Source organism: Nannobrachium achirus, assembly GCF_963921795.1.
Source record: "Nannobrachium achirus genome assembly, chromosome: 4".
NCBI classification, from domain to species: domain Eukaryota; kingdom Metazoa; phylum Chordata; class Actinopteri; order Myctophiformes; family Myctophidae; genus Nannobrachium; species Nannobrachium achirus.
The window spans coordinates 39,221,735-39,245,552 of NC_137813.1; the positions used below are offsets into that span (position 1 = coordinate 39,221,735).

At 42.5% G+C, this 23,818-nt stretch overlaps 2 protein-coding genes across 2 annotated transcripts; one reads left to right on the forward strand and one right to left on the reverse strand.

Moving 5' to 3' along the window:
• Positions 1 to 272: 272 nt before the first annotated feature.
• Positions 273 to 11,385, forward strand: st8sia6 (ST8 alpha-N-acetyl-neuraminide alpha-2,8-sialyltransferase 6; the record flags this gene model as incomplete). Its single annotated transcript, XM_080724276.1, has 7 exons — positions 273 to 373; positions 2,184 to 2,258; positions 2,465 to 2,542; positions 3,066 to 3,210; positions 10,502 to 10,614; positions 10,728 to 10,820; positions 10,908 to 11,385. 7 exons carry the CDS (start codon positions 273 to 275, stop codon positions 11,383 to 11,385), a joined length of 1,083 nt encoding a protein of 360 aa, XP_080580402.1.
• Positions 11,386 to 19,919: 8,534 nt separating this feature from the next.
• Positions 19,920 to 21,401, reverse strand: gjc1 (gap junction protein gamma 1; the record flags this gene model as incomplete). The annotated part of the gene is made up of 1 exon (XM_080724712.1): positions 19,920 to 21,401. One exon carries the CDS (start codon positions 21,399 to 21,401, stop codon positions 19,920 to 19,922), a length of 1,482 nt encoding a protein of 493 aa, XP_080580838.1.
• Positions 21,402 to 23,818: the final 2,417 nt, after the last annotated feature.

Here is a 23,818-nt window from a genome sequence, read left to right on the forward strand (position 1 = left end):
GAGACATTTAGAGAGAGAGAGAGCAGCCAGTGAGAGGAAGAGAAAAAGAAAACAAAGGGAGCGTGTTGAGGCAGAAAGATTAACACATTGTGAAAGAGTGAAGTCCGACCCAGGAGAAAGAGCCACGGAGGAGGGGAGGAAAGGTACAAGGGAAGAAAAGAACAGCAGGGAACTGTAGGAGAGACATAAACAAAGGTAAAACACCAAGTGCTGAGGAGCCTTGGGTAAAGCGCTGACAAGGGAGAGGGGGCAGAGGAAGTCGACTGAGAGGTATGAAGGCACTGCTCTTGAAGCTGCTTTTCTCCTTGATGCTTACCCTCCTCATCTTGGGGACCGTGTTGACCGCTCTCGTCTGGTACGTGTTCAATGACAGGTGAGTCACACCCCCGCTGCTCTCCGATTTCCAAGTAACCTGGTATGGCAGGTATGGCAGGGCAGGATGCATATCTGGGGCAAACAGGGAGGGAAAACTACAATTCATGGTAAAGGAGGAACAGGCATGCATGTATGTTGAACTTGTCTCAAACAACAAGAGGTTTTCTAACTTCAAGATCTTCCCTATTACAAACCTCCAAATAGACTTCAAATAAATTATGTTGAGGACCTAGGTTTTTTAGTGTGCACTGTCTGGAGCCCGGGGCCAAGTGAGAGAGTGTGTGTGTGTGTGTGTGTGTGTGTGTGTGTTTGTGTGTGTGAGAGAGTGTGTGAGAGAGTGTGTGTGTGAGTGTGTGTGTGTGTGTGTGTGTGTGTGTGTGTGTCCTTGTGCGTAGACATAGGAAATCCCCAAATATGACATGTTCTATACTTTTTTAAATATAGCCTACTGTAAAATGGGATGGCATCACGGTTAGATTTTTATAGCGGTGATATGATTAGTTTATCTATATTGGTCTATGTTCCAAAAAAATCAGACCCAGTGTGAAATGAGGGGTGCTTTTATTAATGAGTTAATTTCATTAAGCAAGCATCCTGTGAAGCTTGGCCAATGAGCCATGTGTTGGATTATGTAGGCCTATATGTTGTAAGCTTCTTAGCCTATAAACAGACAAAGCCAGATGTAGGAGCAAGCAGTAGCACACAAAAAAAAGGGGAAAAAAGGAAAAGGGAGACAAGTGTTCCTCCACCTGCTAAACATAATTATATTTACAATAGTTGACCGCGAAATTAGCCTATACAAAAGTGAACTAGCCTATACAGTAACTAGGGCCTACGTTAGGCTATATTTTAGGCTTTCAGATAGTTAACAGCACATTTTTATGTAGACCATAGAGGCAAGTTGACAACGGATAATTAGCGTTTAATTGGAATTTTAACCGTCACTTCACTTCATAAACTCGCGCTAAAAGCCCCAACACTCCACCACACACTTATATACCAGGCTTTCTTCCTTCACCTGTCGGAAAGTTCGTCCAGTGACGTCGGGAATCTTTGAGTGTAGGCTACTATTGTAGGTTAGATAGGTTGTAATCTATCTGACAGTATCCTGTTGACAGCAACAAAACGATGTCAAGAGTAGGAACAGGATGTTTAGTTGTACAGGCTACTCGCCTTACCCGCCTCATCCATATACTTGTTGTAGGCTTCGCTGCAACTCCTCCTGACAACGTGTGTATGTTACAGTGTTTCCTGTCTGTCAGCTAGAACAAGCCGGTTTAAATGTCTTTTTGGACAGAACTTTAGACTCTGGTAATTATCTGTCTAGTGGTACATTCACAAACTCTCACAAATATTCACAAGCTGGCTAGGCCTACATAGGCCTACATACAACATACAGTAGGCCTATGGTTCTTCTGTTTAATGCCTTATGTAATAGGCAATAGGCTAGTATGTTAAACAATATAGGCTACAATGGCCAATGGTTGGTTGGTTTTCATTAGAGTAGTAGATGTAAAAATTGGCTTCAGTTCTGTTGGCATCCATGTTACGTCTTGGATTAATGATCACCCCCTAAAACTATAGATTAAGGATGTGAATGTGAAACTTAACCAAAGTGGATGGGGGAAAGGTCTCTGTCAATGTGAAAAACAGATGCAGTCTCAGACAACATGGGAAATGAGAACTGAGAACCTGGTCTGAGTCAGAGCCAATTAGGTTATTGCATAGCTAACATTTGCCTTTCCTTTCTGTTTTCCATATTTTACTCACATAATTGTCCCTTTCATCTTTTCTGTTTCCCTTCACAGCAATGTGGGACCTCATTTTAATCATGCCCAGAGACACCACGGGGTCAAACCCTCTGAACCATGTAAAGACTGCAAGTGAGAGCAAACAATCATTGGAATTCTAACCCTAACCCTATATCTATCATTTGATATCAATTTAAACCACTAACTGTGAATTTGTATTCTGTGTGTGTGTGTGTGTGTGTGTGTGTGTGTGTGTGTGTGTGTGTGTGTGTGTGTGTGTGTGTGTGTGTGTGTGTGTGTGTGTGTGTGTGTGTGTGTGTGTGTTGTGTGTCTCACAGGGGAGACATCATCGAAAAAGCAGTAGAGCGCTACTCTCAGGTCTGGAGGAAGCAGGAGGACAATGTCAAAAAGTTCAGGTGACTAAAAAACAACAACATTTAAAGCCGACTTCCACCAACATGGAAGTAAGCATATCACTTATGCATGCAGTGCCATGCAGACGCTCATGTGGTGAAACACCCAGCCACATCCGTCTGGCATGTTCTGTTTCTTGACACTTGACACACACACACACACACACACACACACACACACACACACACACACACACACACACACACACACACACACACAAACATGTTGTTTGATTCCCCTATATAATGTACTTTGTTTTTGTTCTGTAGCAGTTTAACCACATGAACCCTGTAGCGCCCTATTCTGGGCATGTCATAATAGGTGAACAATCTGTGAAAGTAGGCCAACATTCCGCAAAAATAGCTAAAATCTACACGCTCACAATGCGTCACGTTGCAACACGTTGTGAAATGGTATATTGGCCGAAAAGATTAGGTGTAGAATGAAAACAAAACAAAACAAAACAGGGGAACAAGTAAAGATCCCCGGGGAACCCTGGTTAACCAATGGTTTGTCGTTCTCTAGATCTCTACTGAACAGCAGGTGCCATGGACTCACCAAGGCCATCGTTACCAAGTCCAATACTCCGTTGGGATCGAAGCTCGTGTATGATGGAGAGAAAAGAAGAACACTCCAGGTGTCTCCAGAAATCTTCAACACTTTCACAAAGGTTTGTGGGTTAGTTTTTTTCTGCACAGCAAAAAATCTGGAGGGTTCTTTTATCTCAAAGTAAAAAAGAAGAAGAAAAAAAAAAAAGAAATGGCACCATAGACATAGTAGCCGTCCATCGGTGTTGGCTCACAGCACAGGTGCATTCAGCAACTTTTCCCCCACATCTTCCAACCGACTTCATTCGACTGCCTGTCAGTAGTCTCTGAACGAGTCTGAAGTTGTCTGTTTGGTGGAGAGCCACATTAAGGGTACCTCAGATTCAAGCGGTGAACACCATGGATTTGATTTGTAACATTGTTTCAAGTTTGAAACATTTTCAGTACAGAGAAGTAGCCCTACTTTTAGGACTCTTTTTCCATGCATTAATACCCACCAACTGTTTTAGCCCATACTTCACATTAAACAGTAACCACTTTAAAGTTTGACTTAAATGCTTAAATACATGATACATGCCATCAAATATGCCTTAATACATTATAATTGTCCTCTATAACTACAACGTAAAATTAAAAACACCTTAAATATTATATTTCTTCTAGAAATAGCTAATCTTTCACTCAATAGGGGAAATGCCCGTCGCAAGTTGATGTCATAAAACCATGTGTGATCTATCCCTTTTATAGAATGCATTTGCAAAAAAAAAGCCAGGGATCCTTTTAACAAACCTGTATACCATAACTTAATAACCACTTAAACCCTATATTTGTTGACCGGAGTCCCCCAGGGGTCTATAATAAGCCCTCTCTTTTTTCCCCTCTATACCAAATATCTTAGATTTCTTTTTTCAGAATAGGATTCTGAACCCTGTTCATGGTTCATGAATAGGGTTCATAATATCTAAACATTTTGGGCTCTATTTTGATTGTCTTAATTACCACTACCAGCTCTTATGCCTTAACTTAAAGGCCTGTCCAGTGTCCATACTGCCTCCAACCACCAAACCTTTCATCGGAAAGGTCCGGTTCAACTACAAAATGACATCACTCGCATCTTCTGAAAAGCATTACCCCAAATTAGAGTTCGTAAAGCTGCACGTCACCAAGTCGGAACTCTCAGACGGGTCGGGGACAGTATGGGCAGGCCTTTAAGTTAAGGCATAAGGCTGGTACTTAAGACAATCAAAATACAGCCCAAATTTGTGTGTGTATTAAACCACTTGACATGTGGGGAAACGGCCCAAGAATATGTGGAGAACAGTGCATACATGTTACCTGTCGTTTTTTTCATGAACTACAACCATACAGTATAACAGGATATCTAAACCTTGATCATGCGATGCGTAAACACAAAAGTCATCCAGATTTAAAGTAGCTACTACGTACTTCATCTGCAGTCATATGCTGTACCACTGAGCTATGCCCTCTCGCTGCAGCACATGGCAGAGTTATTTTTGTTTTACTTTTTCCTGAAAGGCAGCCATGGAGACCTCAGCTGTTTACCAAAGACATAATTCCCACGTTGATGTTCTGCAACAGTCTGTGTGTGTGTGTGTGTGTGTGTGTGTGTGTGTGTGTGTGTGTGTGTGTGTGTGTGTGTGTGTGTGTGTGTGTGTGTGTGTGTGTGCGCGCGCACACACGCCCTGTGTGCGTGCACGTGCGTATGTTGTGTTGTAAACTTTAAACTCCTTGTTGAAACTGTCTCTAGCCCCTAATATCTGTACACATTACTTATACACATTATTTATAAAAGATCTATAAGCTTACACATATTACATTTACAATTAATACCAGTTTATGTAGAAATTATTACAATACTAACAATAAATACAACATAATGTCACAGTATCAGAATCACAGTGACAACTACAGTGATTATGACAGTAGGGCATAGCAGTGGCGTTTTCATTTTAACCCCTAACCCGAGATTTCAGAAAATATCTATATAAATTAATTTAAGCCTGGAACCAAGCCATCCAGCCTCCTGTTGAATCATGACCATGAAATGATTTGATTCTGTGTAAAAAAAAAATAATAATAATAATGTACTGTTGTACTGTACCATAACCGTATATTGTATGCTTGATTTTAAGAGCACCTGAGAGTTATAGCAGTACTGTCTCATGTAACCTGAATCCAAAACATTCTGGCCTGGAGACGCAGCTCGGTCACAGATACGACACCATTTTCAGACCAGGCTCTACACACTCTGATACCACAAACTCTAAAACAACTTCCACAAACTCTAAAACAACTTCCTCTTAGGATACACTTAGCAGTTTGGTATCATCAATAATGACGGCTTTATCATTGTGGTGTGGACGCTACCATCCACTTCAATTGAAAAGGATATTTTTTATCGTTATCACGCCAGTGGGAAAGGGCCTTAAGGCCCATTCCCATAGCGCCAAAGAACAGATAAAAAATATGTCTCCATTCAAGTGGATACCACTTGAATGGAGACAGATATTTTTTATCTGTTTATGGAATGGAGACAGATATTCTTTATCTGTTTATCTGGCCCAGTGGGAATGGGACTTTAAGTAGGATATAGGTGAAGGTGTTTCAACATATTAAAGAATGCAATACAACAGGATTATAACAGGGCCTAAATTGCAGGAAAAACACACTGCGTCTAGTCTGCACAGTTCTAATTGTCACAAATAGTTTAGTAAGTTTTTTTAAATACATCTGAATATTTGTAACACATATGCTGCACTATTTATACAGTACCAGCCATGCTTCCTTCCACATATTTTCTTGTTTGTGCATAGTGGAAATACATGCACGCACACGTGCACTTAGTGTGAGAACAGTGAGATATGATCTTCTGGTCCACAAATTTCAAAATTAAGTTGATGATAAACTACCATTTCCGTAACTTGGTCACTTAACTTATTTTTTGTAATCAGTTTCCTGCCATAACATGAAAGCACAATCAATATGATAATAGTTAATAATCCATGTGCAATACAATACTGGTTTGTAAAACAGACCGTAGGGGTCTAGCACTATAGATTATTATGCTGGGGCCTCTTAAAGCAGCACCATGTAACTTTTTAACATAATAGCATATTATGCGCCACAATATTATAAAGTTACATGTTTAAGCAATAATAATCAACCTTCCATAAATGTATAGACTAAGAGTGGTCCCTGCTAGGGGCTTGACTCTATTATCATAGGGTAGACAATGAGTTTCATCCTGGCATAACTGCCAGTCAAAGCGAAGACTGGTCAACGAATTCGCTTCTTGCAAAGAGTTGCCCCACTGATCAATATTAAATCCCGAAAGACACTAGGAGGTGCTCTTATTGGGCCCCTCATTGATTACGGAGTCCTTGTCTGGTATCGCGACGCCCCAGCTGCCTTAAAGCTAAAGCTCCAAACAGCCCAAAACAAACTAATTAGGGTTGTGCTTGGTCTCCCTCCTCTGACCCACCTTACCGAGCACCACCACGAAAGCGTGGGGTGGCTCAAAGTAGCTGACAGAGTACAGCATCTTGCAATGGGCCTGGTGTACAAGATACACTACACCTCCAAGATTCCCATGTACCTGACAAACTACTTAAAGGTCAAGGATGTTCACGATCATAACACCAGAGGCAGCTCCACTAATCATCATCAGCGTAGATTTAACACTAAACAAGGCGCTAACTCGTTCTCCTGCTATACCATCAACATGTGGAACGCCCTTCCACAAGCCCTAAAGGAGAGCAAATCCCTAGCCTCCTTCAAAATTGGTATGAAAAGTCACCTTCAGACAGCAGCTACCCGTGACTTGTAAATAGACTAAGCCCCCATGCTCCCCCCCCCCCCTTTTTCTTTGTATTCTGCCTTTTGTATTTGATGTTATGCTTTTGAAACTGATATTATCCTAGATAAAGTACTATGTTCTATCCGTCTGTCTTTCAATGTTATATGAGATACTTAAAGTGTGGTTCCTGTGGAAATAAGCCTCGGCTTTCTAGGATCTCCTTTTAGTTGACCTTGTACCAGTGATTTGTACTGTCATGAAACTGTACTTTTTTCTATTGCAAACTTCTAATAAATTCTTCAATCAATCAATCAATGACAGAACTGGTAACCTGTTGCTACAAGGTCTGAATGTGGGAGTATGTGGTCACGCAATCTCATTAGGTAATCACCCCTAGTTAGTTACCATCTTTAAAATAAACTCTATTCAACTTTTCAAAAAAACAAAACAAAAACAAAAACAAAACAAAAAAGCAAATAAGATTAGAAGGAAAAGCAACCAAAAACCTAGTGGCCACTGGCGTAGTGGTCCAGGCACCTCGGCTGGTTATCCGGTCTGACAGCGTGTTACAGGGTTGAGTCCTGATCCCGTGTCATATGTTGTTGTTCAATATATCTTACTGCTTGTATTGACTGAGTAGTTTTGCCATGTTGTGCGGTAATATAGAAAAGTGTGAAGCATCGCGATGCATATTGTAGGAACGAATCGAACGAATCGAATCGTTACCTGGTGAAACATAATCGAATTGAATGGTGAGGGCGGTGCCAATGCACACCTCTAAGAGACGGGCAATGTTCCTAGGGTAGAATAAGGCTGTTTTGGTGATGTGGTTCACGTGGGGGACTAATTAAAGAGTAGAGATTTGTTTTTGGAGGCATCTGCTCCTTCCAACTCATCCCTGGCTACAAGTGGTGGCAGAGCATCAAGAGCTGGTACTGCACTGTACCATTCAGACATAGTCTTCTCTGTTAGAGCCTCCCATTTCTGGAATAGTCTCCCTACCGAGCGAAGTAAGAGAGACCACCAACTATTTGACTTTCACATTCAACTATAAGAGATGGCTTAAAGCAAACCAAACTTGTAATCATGGGTAATTATCAGTTATTTGTGGCTGGTGTAGTTTTTACTGTAATTGTTCTGTCTCCTGTACTTTGTTTACTTGTCTTGCACTGTATTGATATGTCTGTTTTTGAATGGATAGTTATATCACCACTTTTGACCGCCTGCTCAGGTACTACAGATTATTTGCGTTTAGCTTACTCTGGCTCATTCACATGGATGTGAAAACTGACATGCACTGTCCCTGGTAAGCAAATAAATAAATAAAATAAGCTAATAATGAAGTCACTCCATTTTAATTTTGAACTGAGGTCCTTTTGATCCAGAGTCAAATGCTCTACCACTGAGAGTATGTGTATGAGAGTATGTGTGTCACATGCTATTCGACACACTGACAAAACTGTTGTTATGTTTTGACTGTTTTGTCCTTAAAGGCTGAGATATTCTGGGGGGCTTTTGCCTTTATTGCCAGATTACAGACTGACAGGAAATGGGGAGAGATACAAGGGGAGTGACACACAGCAATGATCGAACCCGCGACACGCTGTCAGGCTAGGTGCCTGGACCGCTACCCTAGCCATCCGGGCCTGTGGTCTCAATTTTGCCAGAAAGTGTTGACGAGGTATAGAATCATCATCATTATACACATGTGCTATGTTGTTATGTTAGCAGCCGTCCTTGTTACTTTGCCTCAAATATGAAATGTTTCCTTTTGTGGCTGCTCTGAAACAAACCTGCTAGGGAGAGATGGAAAGAGGAAGCAAAATCATTTGACTTGACTAGTGTGCTTTAAATGTGTCACTCAAAACCATTTGCATGGCACTTGCCATCTTTAGCACGCTGACATTTGCAAATGGAGCAAACTAAACTGGTTAAGTGAGAAGAGCTGAGTGCTACATGTGGGCAGTAGTGTGTGTGTGTGTGCGTGCGTGCGCGCGTGCGTGCGTGCGTGCGTGCGCGCGTGCGTGCGTGCGTGCGTGCGTGCGCGCGTGCGTGCGCGCGTGCGTGCGTGCGTGTGTGTGTGTGTGTGCGCGTGCGTGTGTGCGTGCGTGTGCTCGTACGTGCGTGCGTACGTGGCTGCAGAGTGAGAAAAATGTAGTTTGTTTCCTTCACTTATCCACTGGAAAGATGAGTCACAGGTGAAAGCTACCGTGAATTACCTACCATGGTATCAATTGTGTGGCAAATGAGTAATGAGATCAAATATTCAGAATCAATATGTATTGAATATGTTAATTTGTGACAACACACTAGAAGTGAGTATATGCAATGCCTACTGAAAAAGAAGTGGATATTCAGTCGATACAATCGTATAATCCACCACACCACTGTCTGTAATCTGTAATCTATCACTAACATACTAATAACTACAGAGGGCTTGCGCATGCATAAAATGAATGGCAAAGTGAGTATCGTTGTTTCAGATAGGACCTTTCCGTTTGGATCTATGTGCTGTCACAGCCAGAAAGTAGTTTTTACCAGTAGGCGTCCCCGCATAACTTCCGGGTATGATGATTATGCACACGCATAACCTCTATACACTCAGTTCCTGGACTTCTTTTCTCATGGCATAAATAAGACGTATTCATTGTAAAACAATATATATATTTTTAAAGATTTAAGATGGATTTCATGATTTAACAGTGAGCCGACTTTTCCATTCTCATCTGACAGTAATTTTGATTTATTGGCATTGCACTGATAATTATTATTATTTGTTTTATGACGAGATACGGAGAGACACTTATGACTGTAATGGACAGCTTATTTGTTTTCGTGACTTCCGTATACCGATGTTCTGTATTGTTGATGCTTCTTGTTTTTATTTTTGCCTTGTATTGCTGTACACAATCGTACATTTTCCTTAATCTTTACCTGTAACTCGGTAACCTTAATTGCTGTGCCACCTCTGGGCCTTTAGTATCCCCCGGATGACTGGGCAGGCAGAGGTAGAGAAGAGAGTGCGCTCTGAGTCTGAACTCTCCTGTAACCATTGGTGTCATTGGCTGCTGTGTCTCATATTTAGTTTGGGTTGAAATGGATACCTTTTGAATCTAGGTTTGTTGGGAAAACACATTATTATCTCAAACTGTAACTTTTGTATATCCACACAGGGCTAAATACAAATGACCATCAAAAAGATTTGACCTCTTTGAAGTCTGCAGTCAAATGCTCTACCATTGAGCTATACCCCTAGGAGCTGCACCTTAGAATTTCCTATTCTCTGCGTAACTTACTCCACCATTGCTTACACTAACACACGATAGGCCTATAACAAATTCTACACCATTCTTATGCAATGACTATTGGGACCTCTGGGTGTTTAGTTAGGATATATAGTTATTATTATAGATATCATTCCCAGGCCAAGGCTTGACCTTCCTCCTCCATCACACTTAACAGGCCATATCAGTTCAGCTGTGTGTGTGTGTGTGTGTGTGTGTGTGTGTGTGTGTGTGTGTGTGTGTGTGTGTGTGTGTGTGTGTGTGTGTGTGTGTGTAACATTTTATAACAGTGGCTGTTGGTTTTGATTTCAGGAGCACCCCTTTACAAATAAAACATGGGACACGTGCGCTGTTGTTGGGAACGGAGGAATCCTGGCCAACAGCAGTTGTGGGGAGATGATAGATTCTGCTCAGTTTGTTATCAGGTGGGGAACTATTTCCATACAAGATCACTGTCAATACAGCAAAAGAATAGCATTCATTCTACCCCCCCTCTGTCAAATGTACTTATTTTTCTTTGCTCCATTCTCTATTTTAGATGCAACCTTCCTCCTTTGGAAGATGGCTATGAGAAACATGTGGGCAACAAGACTAACCTTGTGACGGCAAACCCAAGCATCCTCCTAGAGAAGTAAGTGTATCGATAGGTGGAACCAGATACCAACACAGCAGCCTTGAGCTATACTTCTAACATCTCGCTTCCCTGTATATTTGTCAGGTTTGGAGGTCTACTGGAGCGCCGACGTCCCTTTGTGGAGAGTCTACGCAGATACGGTGACTCGCTGATGCTCCTGCCTGCCTTCTCTTATGGCCATAATACACCTGTGTCCTTACGGGCCCTGTATACAATACAAGACTTTGAAAGCCCCACCCGCCCTGTCTTCTTCAATCCAGAGTACCTCCAGAATCTGGCCCGCTTTTGGCGCTCCCAAGGTCTGAGGACAATACGGCTGAGCACTGGCATAATCATGGCTAGTTTGGCACTGGAACTCTGTGCCAACGTACATTTGTATGGATTCTGGCCCTTCAACCAGCACCCACATGGACACCATCCCCTCACCAATCACTATTATGATGACAGGCAAAGTAAGAAGACAGTCCATGCCATGCCTGCAGAATTTGACCACTTGTTGAGGCTGCACAGCCAGGGCGTGCTCAGGATACACCTGGGAGAATGCATGCCAGACCCCAGGTAGGCTCTGCTACGCGGAGACAAGCCCACAGCCATGACGCACGCAAAGGGTGCATAGTGCCTTCTCTCTAATCGTCACCCAGAAGTCTTAATCGGTCACTCACAACGCCTAAGTGCTAGGTCTGATGCATCTGTGGCACAGATGTGGATCTAAGCAGAATGCAGTGATAGTGCCCATTTGGGCTTATATTCCCCAGGTCATATTAAAGGTCGTGGGGACCTAATGCTGAGCAGGCCTTTCAGCAACCAACATTATTTGCACTGGGACCGAAATGCTACAATCATAAAGACACAAACTGAACATATGACATACATAGTATGTCATATGTACACACATATGACAATCATAGTGTTATGATTGTGTGTCTGCAGTTGTATTTATTATCGTGATCATTCCAGCTGGTGTCTGGAGGCAGATTTGTTTTGTCCTAACTGGAAAGCCATTTCATACATCAGAGATATTTGGTGTAGATCTGCAGGGCTGCATTGTGCCTTGAGCCTTATGTGAATGATAATATGAATGACCTTAATCAACTGAAACATGAAGGCTTTAGCTCAAAATGATTGTATTTTCTGGGGAAAAACGAAACAATCTTGAGTGAAAAATCTTAAGTGTGGGTGATATGACATCTGGCACTTCTGTGAATGCATTTCACCACAGATTGTGGTACACAGTACACTCTGACCAACGGTTTGCAGAATGTTAAAGAGAAATGTGTTTGAATGTCGCCTAGGGTAGGCTATGCTGGCTGACACCTTAATGTTACGTAAGCTGGTGTGTACTCTCTCTCACCCCTTGTCATTTGCCAGTCCTGGATATAGCACAGAGATGAACTGGACCTCATCCCCAGGTCTCAGTCTCCCTGCAGGGGTTTTGTTCTCCACCCTGCACAACAGGACCTCAAAGGAGTCTCTGGGACCCAACACTGGGTTGTTGGCTACAGAGCGAGAGGACCCCAAGTTCGGCTTCGAGCCAAAGTCTAAACAGAGAGGCCACAGAAAGAAACACAAGTGGTGACGCTCGTAACCATTTCCTGGAAGTCCCTCGTCGTAAAATGTTACCATGGTGAGCGGTTTACCCATGGAACATGCTGTAACTGTAACTTTGACGGTGCACAAATGTTATTGCAATAGGATAGATCAGCGATTCCCAGCATGTGGGCCAGGGTCCATTCATTGCAAGTCGGCCCCCAAATAATAGGCAAAACACACTGATTTTATTGATAATATAAAATCAGTGTTTTACCCCTTTCAGAATGGGTACACATTTTGTGTATCATTATTTTATGATTTAACTATTGAAAAATAGCAGATATACAAGCTCACAGCGCGGCACCGAGTGCCGCGCTGCGAGCTTGTAGATCTGCTATTTTTGAAAAATCGTGAAAATTAGAATTTTGACCCGATTCTATAAGTGTCTTTTGAATCCTTCTAAGATTTTTTGAACAACCTATTTTTCTATGTCAGCAATCTGGCCATCCATCGTCAAAGAAAATGTCCTTTTCACTTAACTGGAGCTCAGCTAGTCTGTTCTTGAGAGACTACTATGTCAGTGGTTCTCAAACCTTTTCATGTGAAGGACCCCCAAAATGATATGTATTTGGCCACGGACCCCCATCTCAAAATATCTAGTTCCAGGGACCACCCAGAAGCAAAATGTGAGTTACAAACGTTCGCTTTGAAAATATATATATTCAAAGATTTGCACACATTTTCACGACTTTTTCAAAAATAGCAGATCTACAAGCTCACAGCGCGGCACTCGGTGCCGCACTGTGAGCTTGTATATCTGCTATTTTTCACTGGTTAAAGCATTCAATAATTCTAGGCCTAAATGGGTTAATGGAGAAAAAAAAATGTCATGGCATATATCACTTTGATATCAATAAATAGGAACTTACAGTATACTAGTTCTACTGATCCAAGCCAGAACACAACACTCCCACTCATCTGACCACTTACTGTAAGTGGTGAAAGCTGCTGCTGACCGTACTGCCTTTTGAACGAGTTACCTCTGGTAATGCTAATATGAAGACAGAGAGGATCTCAAATCAATGCAACTGACAATATTGCATTAAACTGTCTTACAAACGTTTTTTTTTTTTTTTTTTTGCAAATGTTTTGCCATATTGTAATAATGTTGGTACACAAGATGAACCTATCCGTTTTCTTGGTCATGGATTTCCATGACAGCTTTGTTGAGCCAACTTTGAAATCATGCGAATGTCTGTAAATTTTATCTGTGAATAAAAAGGTGCCAATAATATTGGGAATTAAGTGAATACATATTTATCATCGCTCTGATTGTCTCTTGAGACGGTTGGTCATGGGAGAACCAAAGCATCTAACTAGCCCATGATAAGTGTGATATTTCTTACCAATGTTTTCAGTGCCTGTTTGCCTGTTTCTGGACTTTTTCTTAATATCTTCTCATAGCAGACTATGGCTTTTTTTGAGCGGTGGTCACAACGCTCCTATACGTGGCCGTGTGTGTGGGTCTGTCTGTCTCCGTCCGTGTATGTAGCCTAAACTTCGGCGTGTAACTAGTGCCGCACCATTTACGCCACTCGCGCAATATATACATCAAAATGTGCGGCTCGGCCAGGAATGGTGTGCTATTACCTTTCGTTCCGATCCGCCTTACCATGCCGACGCAATCGGCAAAAAACGACGCTTAATTGTCCCCATTGACTTATAATGGGACAATGCAAGAAATCACTTTCAAGTATTTTTCTCTCGTAAACCATAGGAGCTACAGTTTCAAACCTCGGAGAGGAGATTCATAATGATTTTAAGAATGAATCGAAAAATAATTACATCACTCGGCCTCATGGTGGCGCTATAACGGCCCACTTTACGTTTTGCCCCGTAACTCTTGAACCGTAGATCGGAAAATTAAAATTCTTTTTTCCCTGGATTCCTTGGGTCGCATCTCCCCATATAGGCCACGCCCATTTGCGCCAGGATAGATTTTCCGCCATCTTGAATTTTCTCCAAAACACACTTTTTGCTCCTTTTCCTACATATTTTCTTCAAATGTCACAAAAAACGGTACACATGATCTATGAGGTGGGTAAACCACCGCTCAGTTCACATGGGTGTGATTTTTATGAGTACTATAAATCCTTTCAGAGGCTGGGGTGAGCACCATATAGTATGATGTAATTTATGTGAGACATGATGTCATTATTTGTATTCCTTTTCTCTTTCTTCTGGGTTATAACTAAGTCTTTACGGCATCTAATCTACTACATTCACCTTGGTCTGACCAGTCCCCACCTGGGTGATTTCTAGATACTGCATCTTCCACTCAATTAAGTCTTGTTCAAATGTGAAAGTTACAATGTTTGCGTGTCGGCACTTCTCGTAAATGTCACCCGTAGAAGGTCTAGTAACACATGCTGTTATTTAGATTATAAATCTCAAAATAGCCTCCAAAAACCACCAGCCACTCAAATTTGTCCTGCTCCCCCCCGACTCCATCTCCAATATTGCATCTAATGTCTGAGTGGGTCATACTGGCAATTAGACCACTTGAGTCCCTGTTCTGGGGACTTTTGGTGAAAATAGCAGATCTACAAGCTCACAACGCATTGTAATGCAATGCGTTGTGAGCATTTAGATCTGTTATTTTCGGAGAAGACATTGAGTGCAGTGGAGGTGGAGAATTAAGAGGGTCTAGTAGACCCCTGGGGGACTCTGGTCAATTAAGTATAAGCATTTACTAGGATGGAATGTTTAGTTTATTTTTCACAGAGGATCAAAGGTTGCTATTCCACAAGTACTGGAGATTCCACTTCATACATCCAGCTGCATGACTCTGTTTACTCCCACTGGACAATCTCTCCAGGGAGCTTTTCTTTTCTTCTTATTTCAGGCAATCACAAAAGCACACTGAAATATTTCCATTTTTACACTCTGGTCTCTCTGGGCAGTTCAGCTGTTTAAACTCTAATGAAGAGAGAGAGAGACAGCACCAATTGGGAAACCCCACTGAGAGAATGATTATTTTCCATTTCCACACATTTTTTAAATGCCTGTCTTACTCCTAAAATGTTGTACAATTCTAAAAGTAATTTAGCTTAATTGGAGCCATGGCGTCACTCAAATCAAAATCATTATGGGTCTTTGTCCAGGGAGCATGAAGGTGCATAGAAAATGCTATGCTGTCCAGCCAGTATTTTTCAAGATGTTGTTTGGGAGTCTTGGGACCAAAGGGTTGGAAAGACAGATGGACCGTCACTAGATTCCTCCTGCCACCTGCAGGGCTAAAAAGAAAAGTAATTTCTTGTCATGAGGAGTCGGTACTGCACTCAAGCCTCAGAGGCTCACGTGTTCTCTCATCACAATCTGAAGTTCAGCTGTCACCAAATGAACTGCCAAAGTGCCAAACAAGATGACATGAGCAGGAGTGACATGTGTCTTCAGTCTGCTGTATTGTTCCTGCTGGTGACACAACATCAACTTTATGCGAGTCTAATTTCCCTGATAGGACTCCAAAGATTCCTACTCTCCCCCAATCAAAATCAAAGAGAAGTTTCTCCCTCACATGCACACATGCACGCACACGCGCACACACACACACACACACACACACACACACACACACACACACACACACACAAACATAATGCCACGCCAAAACCACAACATTTCAGGATACGGAAGTGTTTTTGTTCCCTTTTTTTATGCCATGGATGCCCATATCGAAATTACAGACACAAATAAGCCTTTTCTTTTGGAATATGTATTTCCAATTTATTTTATAGTAAAATAGGTCTTTTAACATGCATCTCAAATGTATTCATCAAACTTGAAAAAAAGAAAAAATGTTTCCAAAAATGGAAAAACAATTGTACATTGCTGGAGATACCAGAATGGCACTCAAAGAAACACATTTCTTTTTCTTTACAAAAGGCTTAGAAAAAAACAAATATATGTAGGCTATCGGAACAGAGTTTGTGTCAACTGTATTCACACGGCAGCCAATTTTGCTCTGAAAAATGGCCGCTGTGTGGATATGGTCTATAGAACCACTTTGTTTATTATCAAATGCCCAACTGGGTGACTTTAAGAAACATGTACAGTAGGGAAAAACAACACCCAAAGTATCTTATTTTGAACAATTACATACTTTTACATATCAACAGACACATGCTGAGGGTGGACATGGTGGGATCCCTGATGAACAGACCCAATACATAAGACCTCACCTGATAAAAATCAGAACAGAGAAAGAGTTTTCTTTATTTATTTTCTTAGCGTTATCGCCGTCCGCCGGTAGTCATTCTCTGAATGCAATATGTCAGATTTGTCAAAGAATTGCTTCCACACTGAAGGTTAATAGAGCCTTTAGACCATTCCGTTGCCATTAAAGCTGTAATCTGGAACTTCTTCTGAAAAGAATAACATGATTTTGACCAAAATTGTATGGTAGGTTATGTTTACTTGAATAATATCCCTAAATTGCCTAATTCCCCCAAAACACACAAATCTAAACCACACCGTGTAATTGAGATGCAGAGGTAGGCTAAGGTAAGGAGTGGACCATGCTGCCAGGCTGTCAGATGTTGAACAGATGGTGTTTTTGACTTCTGATCTAAATTCACTTCCTCCTCCTCTTTCTCCTCTTCCTCGTCCACCAAATGCCCCCTCAACTCAGAGGTCATCCCTGTGTGTTTTGGCTAGAGCCCCACAGAACCAGCTGTCCAGTCAGTGGTGGCCCTTGCTTTCTATCCAGGGCTCCATCAGGGAACCCATGCGGTCTCGACCCCTTGACAACATGACATACTGGGTTCAAGATTAGTTGAACAAAAATACTCATAAACCATGCTATTTTTGAGGAACACTATAGCTGCCCAAGAGCCCTTCAAATCGTATTCACTTTTCACCCCAATTTGGCACCAGTGGGCAATGCAGACAGTTGTTCAGTATACTGTCCCATGCTTCATAGCTCCAAACAGTAATAGTTCATCAAAAAAGATTGCCTTAGAGTGCGAATGACTGACACTGGCAAGCTTTAAGTATAAATCACCTGTGGCATACTGGGATCTGAGTCAATGTCGGTCATGGCTTGGAGAGAAGCTGACAGGAGGAGTATGTCTGGTGATTTATGTCTGTCTGCTATTGACTGTCTTATCCTGCTGGCAAGTGGTGCCGGGTCAGTAGATAAAAAATAATCTAATTTATACTTAATCATACTTCATACTTCAATCAGTAGATGATTATTTTGTACAATTACAGATCAGACAGAGAGTTCAGACATGTCTGATTCTCTTTCCCCCAATCAGTTGACTTAAAATAGATGGGTTATCAGAATTTGATTACTGTAGAAAGATCTGTTGGGCACAGCTGGGAACATGTTGAATAATGTACTGAAATTGTATATCTCCTTTTCCAAGTCAAGGTTCATTTATACGTAGTTATACATCGGTGACCCACACCGAAAATAGAAGATCTACAAGCTCACAGCAATGTGATGAGGTGTGGGCTTGTAGATCGGCTAATTAATTATAAATCAGGCATAATTAGCTAGTAGCCAGTTACTCTGTCCACACAGATCTTCATCACATCACAGTAAAAATGTTGGAAATGGATTCACACAGTTTATTAGAAACTCGAGCCTGACGTATGTTTAAATACAATACATTAAATACCAACATACGATACATGGAGTATCTGGCTTTTTTTTTTTTTTTTTCATCATGAATTCAAAGTAGTCTACTCTACATTTCATAAAAAAATAAACTATGTTATATTTATCATTTTTACAATTGGAAGGCAAATAAAAAAAACACAATATTTATAAATCTTAGTTTTTTACAAAAAACATATTGGGAAAAAAAGTTAATAAAAAAATGCTTTTGGTTTCAACATAAAAATGTAACCTAATTCAAAGGCTTTACTCCCCCCAAAAACTAAACACATAATACAAAAAACATTTGTCTCTTACAAAAAGGATTGGTCTCACTATAGGCATTTTCCTTTTTCTTTTTTCAGGAGTAGTATGGCCACAGTATTCCAAAGCTACAAAACACCAGGCTTCATAACAGCCTAGCAAAATATCTTGGCACCGACCCTTATATCACAACAAACAGTGTTTGGTCTCACTACACTGTAAAAGCATGAGTGTTAACTCTGAGAGTGTACAAAAGTAACCAAATAATGGACCTGTATGTGCACTCTCAACACTACAAATGGATAAAGTAATCCAGCATAGTAATGTTGTTAGTAATGGCTTTTTCATTAGAAATGAGTGTGCCACTTCCATTATGGCCTTGTGCAATATTATTTTTTGTTGGGAAGACTTAAAGACACAAGGCCAATGGCTGGAAAAGTAATACCATAGCTAGGTAGGTGTTTCTGGATGCCAGTAGCATTGACTCCTGATCACTACTCCTTGACAGAACAAGCCTCAGAACAAGTTGCCACCAGGGGGCAGTCAACTACAAGGTAGATGGAGCACAGTTGATTGAGAATCCTTGTATAAAACATGAAGATATGGAGTGAGTCAGAGTAAAAAGTAAAACAACCAATGCACCCTATTAACTCTAGAAGAGAGTGAGTGCTTCTGTAAGGAAAAACTGTTTTTGATTGCCAACCTGGTTCTTTGCTGATGTGCCCTACTCATTAGTTCCTGAGTAGCAGCTGATTTACATTATATTGACATAATCCACACTAAACATTATAACAGACACACAAAACAGCATTGACCTTGGAGAGTGAAGAGACATAGAGCAAGGAGACTTACAGGAAACAGCAGATTGGAACCTTTGGGGAAGGTAATAGAAGTTGTCATTGCATTACATAAAGTCATTGCTTTAGGAGCTATCACTGCATTATGACGTGGCAATTTTATTGCATGGTCATGATGCTCCACTATGAAGTCATTGTTTTAGCCTGCCGGACAATTGTGATGTCCGCATTGTATTTTGCATGTGTGTGTCTGTGCATGCGTGCGTGCGTGCGTGCGTGCGTGCGTGTGTGTGTTGTGTTGTGTTGTGACAACATGCCATTGTGATTTTGTTGCATTATGATATCCTGTAACTATGATGCCAGTGGATTTTTAATTCAGCATCTTTGCAGAGAGACAGGAGGGAGAATTAGCTAAGTCAAAGCTGGGAACCTTCTGAACGGAACTCAATTATCAATCTTTAATTTTCCCTCAGTGTAGATCTATGGGAAGACAACAGAGGTGGGACTCAAGGGACACACAACATGTAAAAGACTGTTGCCTAATATAGTTTGTGTTGCTGTGGTGTTTCAAGTTAGACAGTTATAGCCCAGACTAAACCAATTGTCAACTGCTGTATCACAAAGTTTAGCTGCGTGCCAGCGACGCATTATGAGCTTGTAGAGCTGCTATTTTCAGTGTGCAACACCTGCGTGCAACGTATGCGTATAACTCAGGCATTACACACCGTAGTGCACAAACATCTTCTCCAGCTTGCAGGATTCTTAAGGCACTGTCGTACTATTTAAATAAAAAACGCTCTTCTGTAATGTTCTGCGGTTGTCCCGGTAGTTATGAAGTAGGGTTTAAATCCATACAGAGAGCTTGCCCTCGCCTGACCTGCTGCTGCTGTTGCTACTGCTGCCCCCTCCACTGCTGCCTCCTTTCCCGTGTTTGTGGCGATGTTTGCGCTCCTTGTGAGGCTGGGTCTCTGTGTGAGGCTGTTCCTCCGTGTGCTGCGACTCCGGCTGGGCCTGGATGATGTTGCTCTGGGGCTTGTCATCCTGGTTGTCCGCTAGCTGCTCTTCCTCGCAGTGCTGTTGACTGTAGGCCTGGATGGCAGCTTCCAGTTGCTCGTGAGCTTGTTGGATCATGTCTTTGTTCAGGGCCACGCGGGCCTCCCCTCCGGTGGGGAAGTTATCTTCATTGCTGCCAAACTGCTGCTGCTCTTCTTGGGCAATGTTCGCTCGGTTCTGCTTGCACGCCATCTTCGCGTTGCTTAGATCTGTGTAGGGTATCTGCTCCGGCTTCACCACGATGTTGTAGCCGGGCGGTGCTGACGGGGTGTTCCAGAATGGGTAGCCAACATAATCGGCACCCCCATCTCCCACCACCCCTCCTCCTGGACTCACCTCGGTGCCCGGCACCCCGACAGAACCCTCTACACCACCGTTGGCGCCCAACAAGCCTAACTGGTACTCGTCCTCCTGAGGTGGACACCGGCGGCGGCGTAATATGTCGCAGATGGAGCCGATACCCAGGTGGAGCATCTCCCACACGTTGAGGGTGAGGCAGAGGATGGTGACACCGTACATGATGCGCAGGAAGATGGTCTTCTCGGTGGGGCGTGACACGAAGCAGTCCACGCTATGTGGGCAGGGATTCTTCGAGCATACGAATATAGGTGTGACACTGAACCCGTAAAGCAAGTACTGGCCAGCCAGGAACCCGGCCTCCAGCACCGTACGCGTCACTAGCTGCAGAACATAGATACGCATCAGTCCCTCGTCTCGAATGCGCTTGCGCCCATCATGGCGGATTCTGGGCCTGGGTGTGGGTTGCAGTGGATCTCGTGGCCGTCGGGGAGGCTCTATCTCAGGCACCTCGTAGATCATGGGGTCGTCTTCCTGGTCGTCCTCCGTTTCCTCGATGCCCCTGTGCTGCCGTGCTCCGAAGCACATCTTCCTGGGTTTCCTGTGTGTGTAGCCCCCTCCTCCTGTTCGTACCGGAACAGCGGTGCCTCCCCCCCCTTTGGCTTCATCCAGCCGAGCGATCTTGTTGATGGCGTACCCCATGTACATGAGAGAAGGCATGGCCACCAGGATGATCTGGAAGACCCAGAAGCGGACATGGGAGAGAGGGGCGAAGTCGTCATAGCACACGTTCTCGCAGCCCGGCTGGCCCGAGTTACAGACGAACTTGCTCTGCTCGTCGTAGTAGATGGACTCCCCTCCGACGGCAGTGAGGACGATGCGGAAGACGATGAGCACAGTGAGCCACAGCTTCCCCACGAAGGTGGAGTGGTTGTGGATCTCCTCCAGCAGCCGCGTGAGGAAGCTCCAGCTCATGGTGTCGCTGGACAGTGGGGCAGACAGGGTCCCTCTCTCGCCTGTTCACAGACTCTGCACAGTAGAGAGAGAATAGGAAAGAGAGAGTTGGAGAGGAGAAAAGAGAGAGATATGGGATGAGAATGGTCACAATAATAAAGATAATGATAATTTATTTTTATTTTTTTTTAGTTTTGTTATATCTGTTATCAAAACAAAGTTGCTGTGTGAAAAAATTAATTCTACCACTTTTTGTGGTCACATGTTCAGATACTAGATTCTGTTTGGCTTAAAACAGTGGTAAATCAGTCAACAACCTTGAGTTGGCTCATGGACCCCGCCCACTGTTGTGTTGCAGTTGTATAACTAAATAACCTCGCAAGTTACAACTGTGTTTTCTTTCATTTAGTGGTAGAAAAGCAATTTACCATTCGAGGGTCGTGGGTTGTTGGCTGATTTACCACTGTTTCAGGGTTGTGCCAAACAACCCTGAAACAAATCAGCCAACAACCCACTCCCTCTCATGGTAAATGGCTTACATAAATGTGATGAAAAACGAGGTCTAGCAACAGCGTTCTGTACAATTTGTTTTGCTGAAGACATGTTACTAAAACTGTGAAGAAGAGGTTACAAAATCTATTGCAATAGTCAAGGCACAAAGAAATAAAAGCATGGATAATTATTTTGGTATCTTTAAACAATGAATGCTTTTCTTCCTGTAAAGATCTGTGGGTGTTCAAAGGGATCAAAGCAAACTGGCATGAACTCCCAACTCTTCTGATCTGAAACTTGATGAGCAAGGAACTTTTACCCCCCGAAGTTGGAAACATTAGATAAGAGACTTAACTTCTCAAATGCAGTCACAAATTAATTTAGGTGGAAAATGGAAAGTATTAATTCTGAATATTTTTGAAATATATTAGCTTGAAAAGTTTATTTCAGTCAATCGGAAAGATTATGGTAAATACATCTTCATATGCTCAGGGTCGCACACACACACACACACACACACACACACACACACACACACACACACACACACACACACACACACACACACACACACACACACACACACACACACACACTTATACCATTATAGTGAGGCAGCATTTTGGAGGATAACACACTATCACCAAAAACATTTAACCATTTAAACCCTCTATTCTTAGTAAACCTCACCAGGGATGACTGTACTAATCTTTTTCCCTCTACGCCAAATCACTTTGTCAAAAATAGCTGATCCACAAGCGTTTTGAGCTTGTGGATCTGCTATTTTTGGCGAATGTTCACCCAGAATAGGGGTGCTAGGGTTCAAGTGGTTAACTTAACACCCTCTCTGGTTTTGAGGAAATAAATCCTCTTAAGTGAACCTTCCACTGTGTGAGGTTCACAGAGTGTTCTTCACAAGTATTGTATTGGCTTTTGGTTCTGAGAGGGAGAAATGTTTGTTTATCTTGTATATCGTCACTGTCGGGCAGAAACCTTGTACCGTATCTCCAAGTTTCAAATGTGTACGTTTTTTCGCGAAGTAAAGCCCGGCTTCATCAGACAAGGCCGTCGCACAAAAGTAGTGAAAACAGCAGATCTACAAGCACACAACGCCTTGCGGTGCGAGGCGTTGTGTGCTTGTAGATCGGCTGTTTTCACTAGTTTAGTTCATTTTTTTAAATGATAAAAACGAACGGTTTTGGACATACAAGGTTTCCACCCGACAACGACGATATGTGTGCATATAAGGACACTTTAGAAGAGGGACATGTTGCCTAATTATGTAGGTTATCTCAAGGCTCCAGGCGGTCCAAGCTCGACCAGCAAAACCAGCAGGTGGCCTGGCACAAACCAATGGACCGGGGACTCAGACCTGAGACCCAAATTAGCCCAGGCAGTGTAGCAGAACCCAAGCACTGTAGACCCTCGGGCAGGCTTTTGGGGGGTATGAACATTCCCCTGGCAGAAAGGGTGCATGGCTTATTGTGAACTGAAAGGAGAGGAAAATCCAGTCATGAACGCAAGCTTAGGATTTGAGATTTATAGGAACCCAAGGCACTGTGCCCTTACCAAGCAAGTTGAGAGCTTATTCTCGAGCGAGTCGGAACCTATAGGGGCGGAGGGGGAGTGAGAGACTCAGGGGTGTCGCACCAAATTCTGGGCCCTGGGTACTTTAACTATTGAAAAATAGCAGATATACAAGCTCACAGCGCAGCACAGAGTGCCACGCAGCGAGCTTGTAGATCTGCTAGTTTTGAAAAATCGTGAAAATAGTCTTTGAATATTTCAAATCCTTCTAAGGATCTAAGGTGCTCAAACCTTTTCATGTGAAGGACCCCCAAAATAATATGTATTTGGCCACGGACCCTCATCTCAAAATATATTTTAGACCCCCCAGAAGCAAAGTTTGAGTTAGAAATGTTCGCTTAAAAAAATACATATATTCA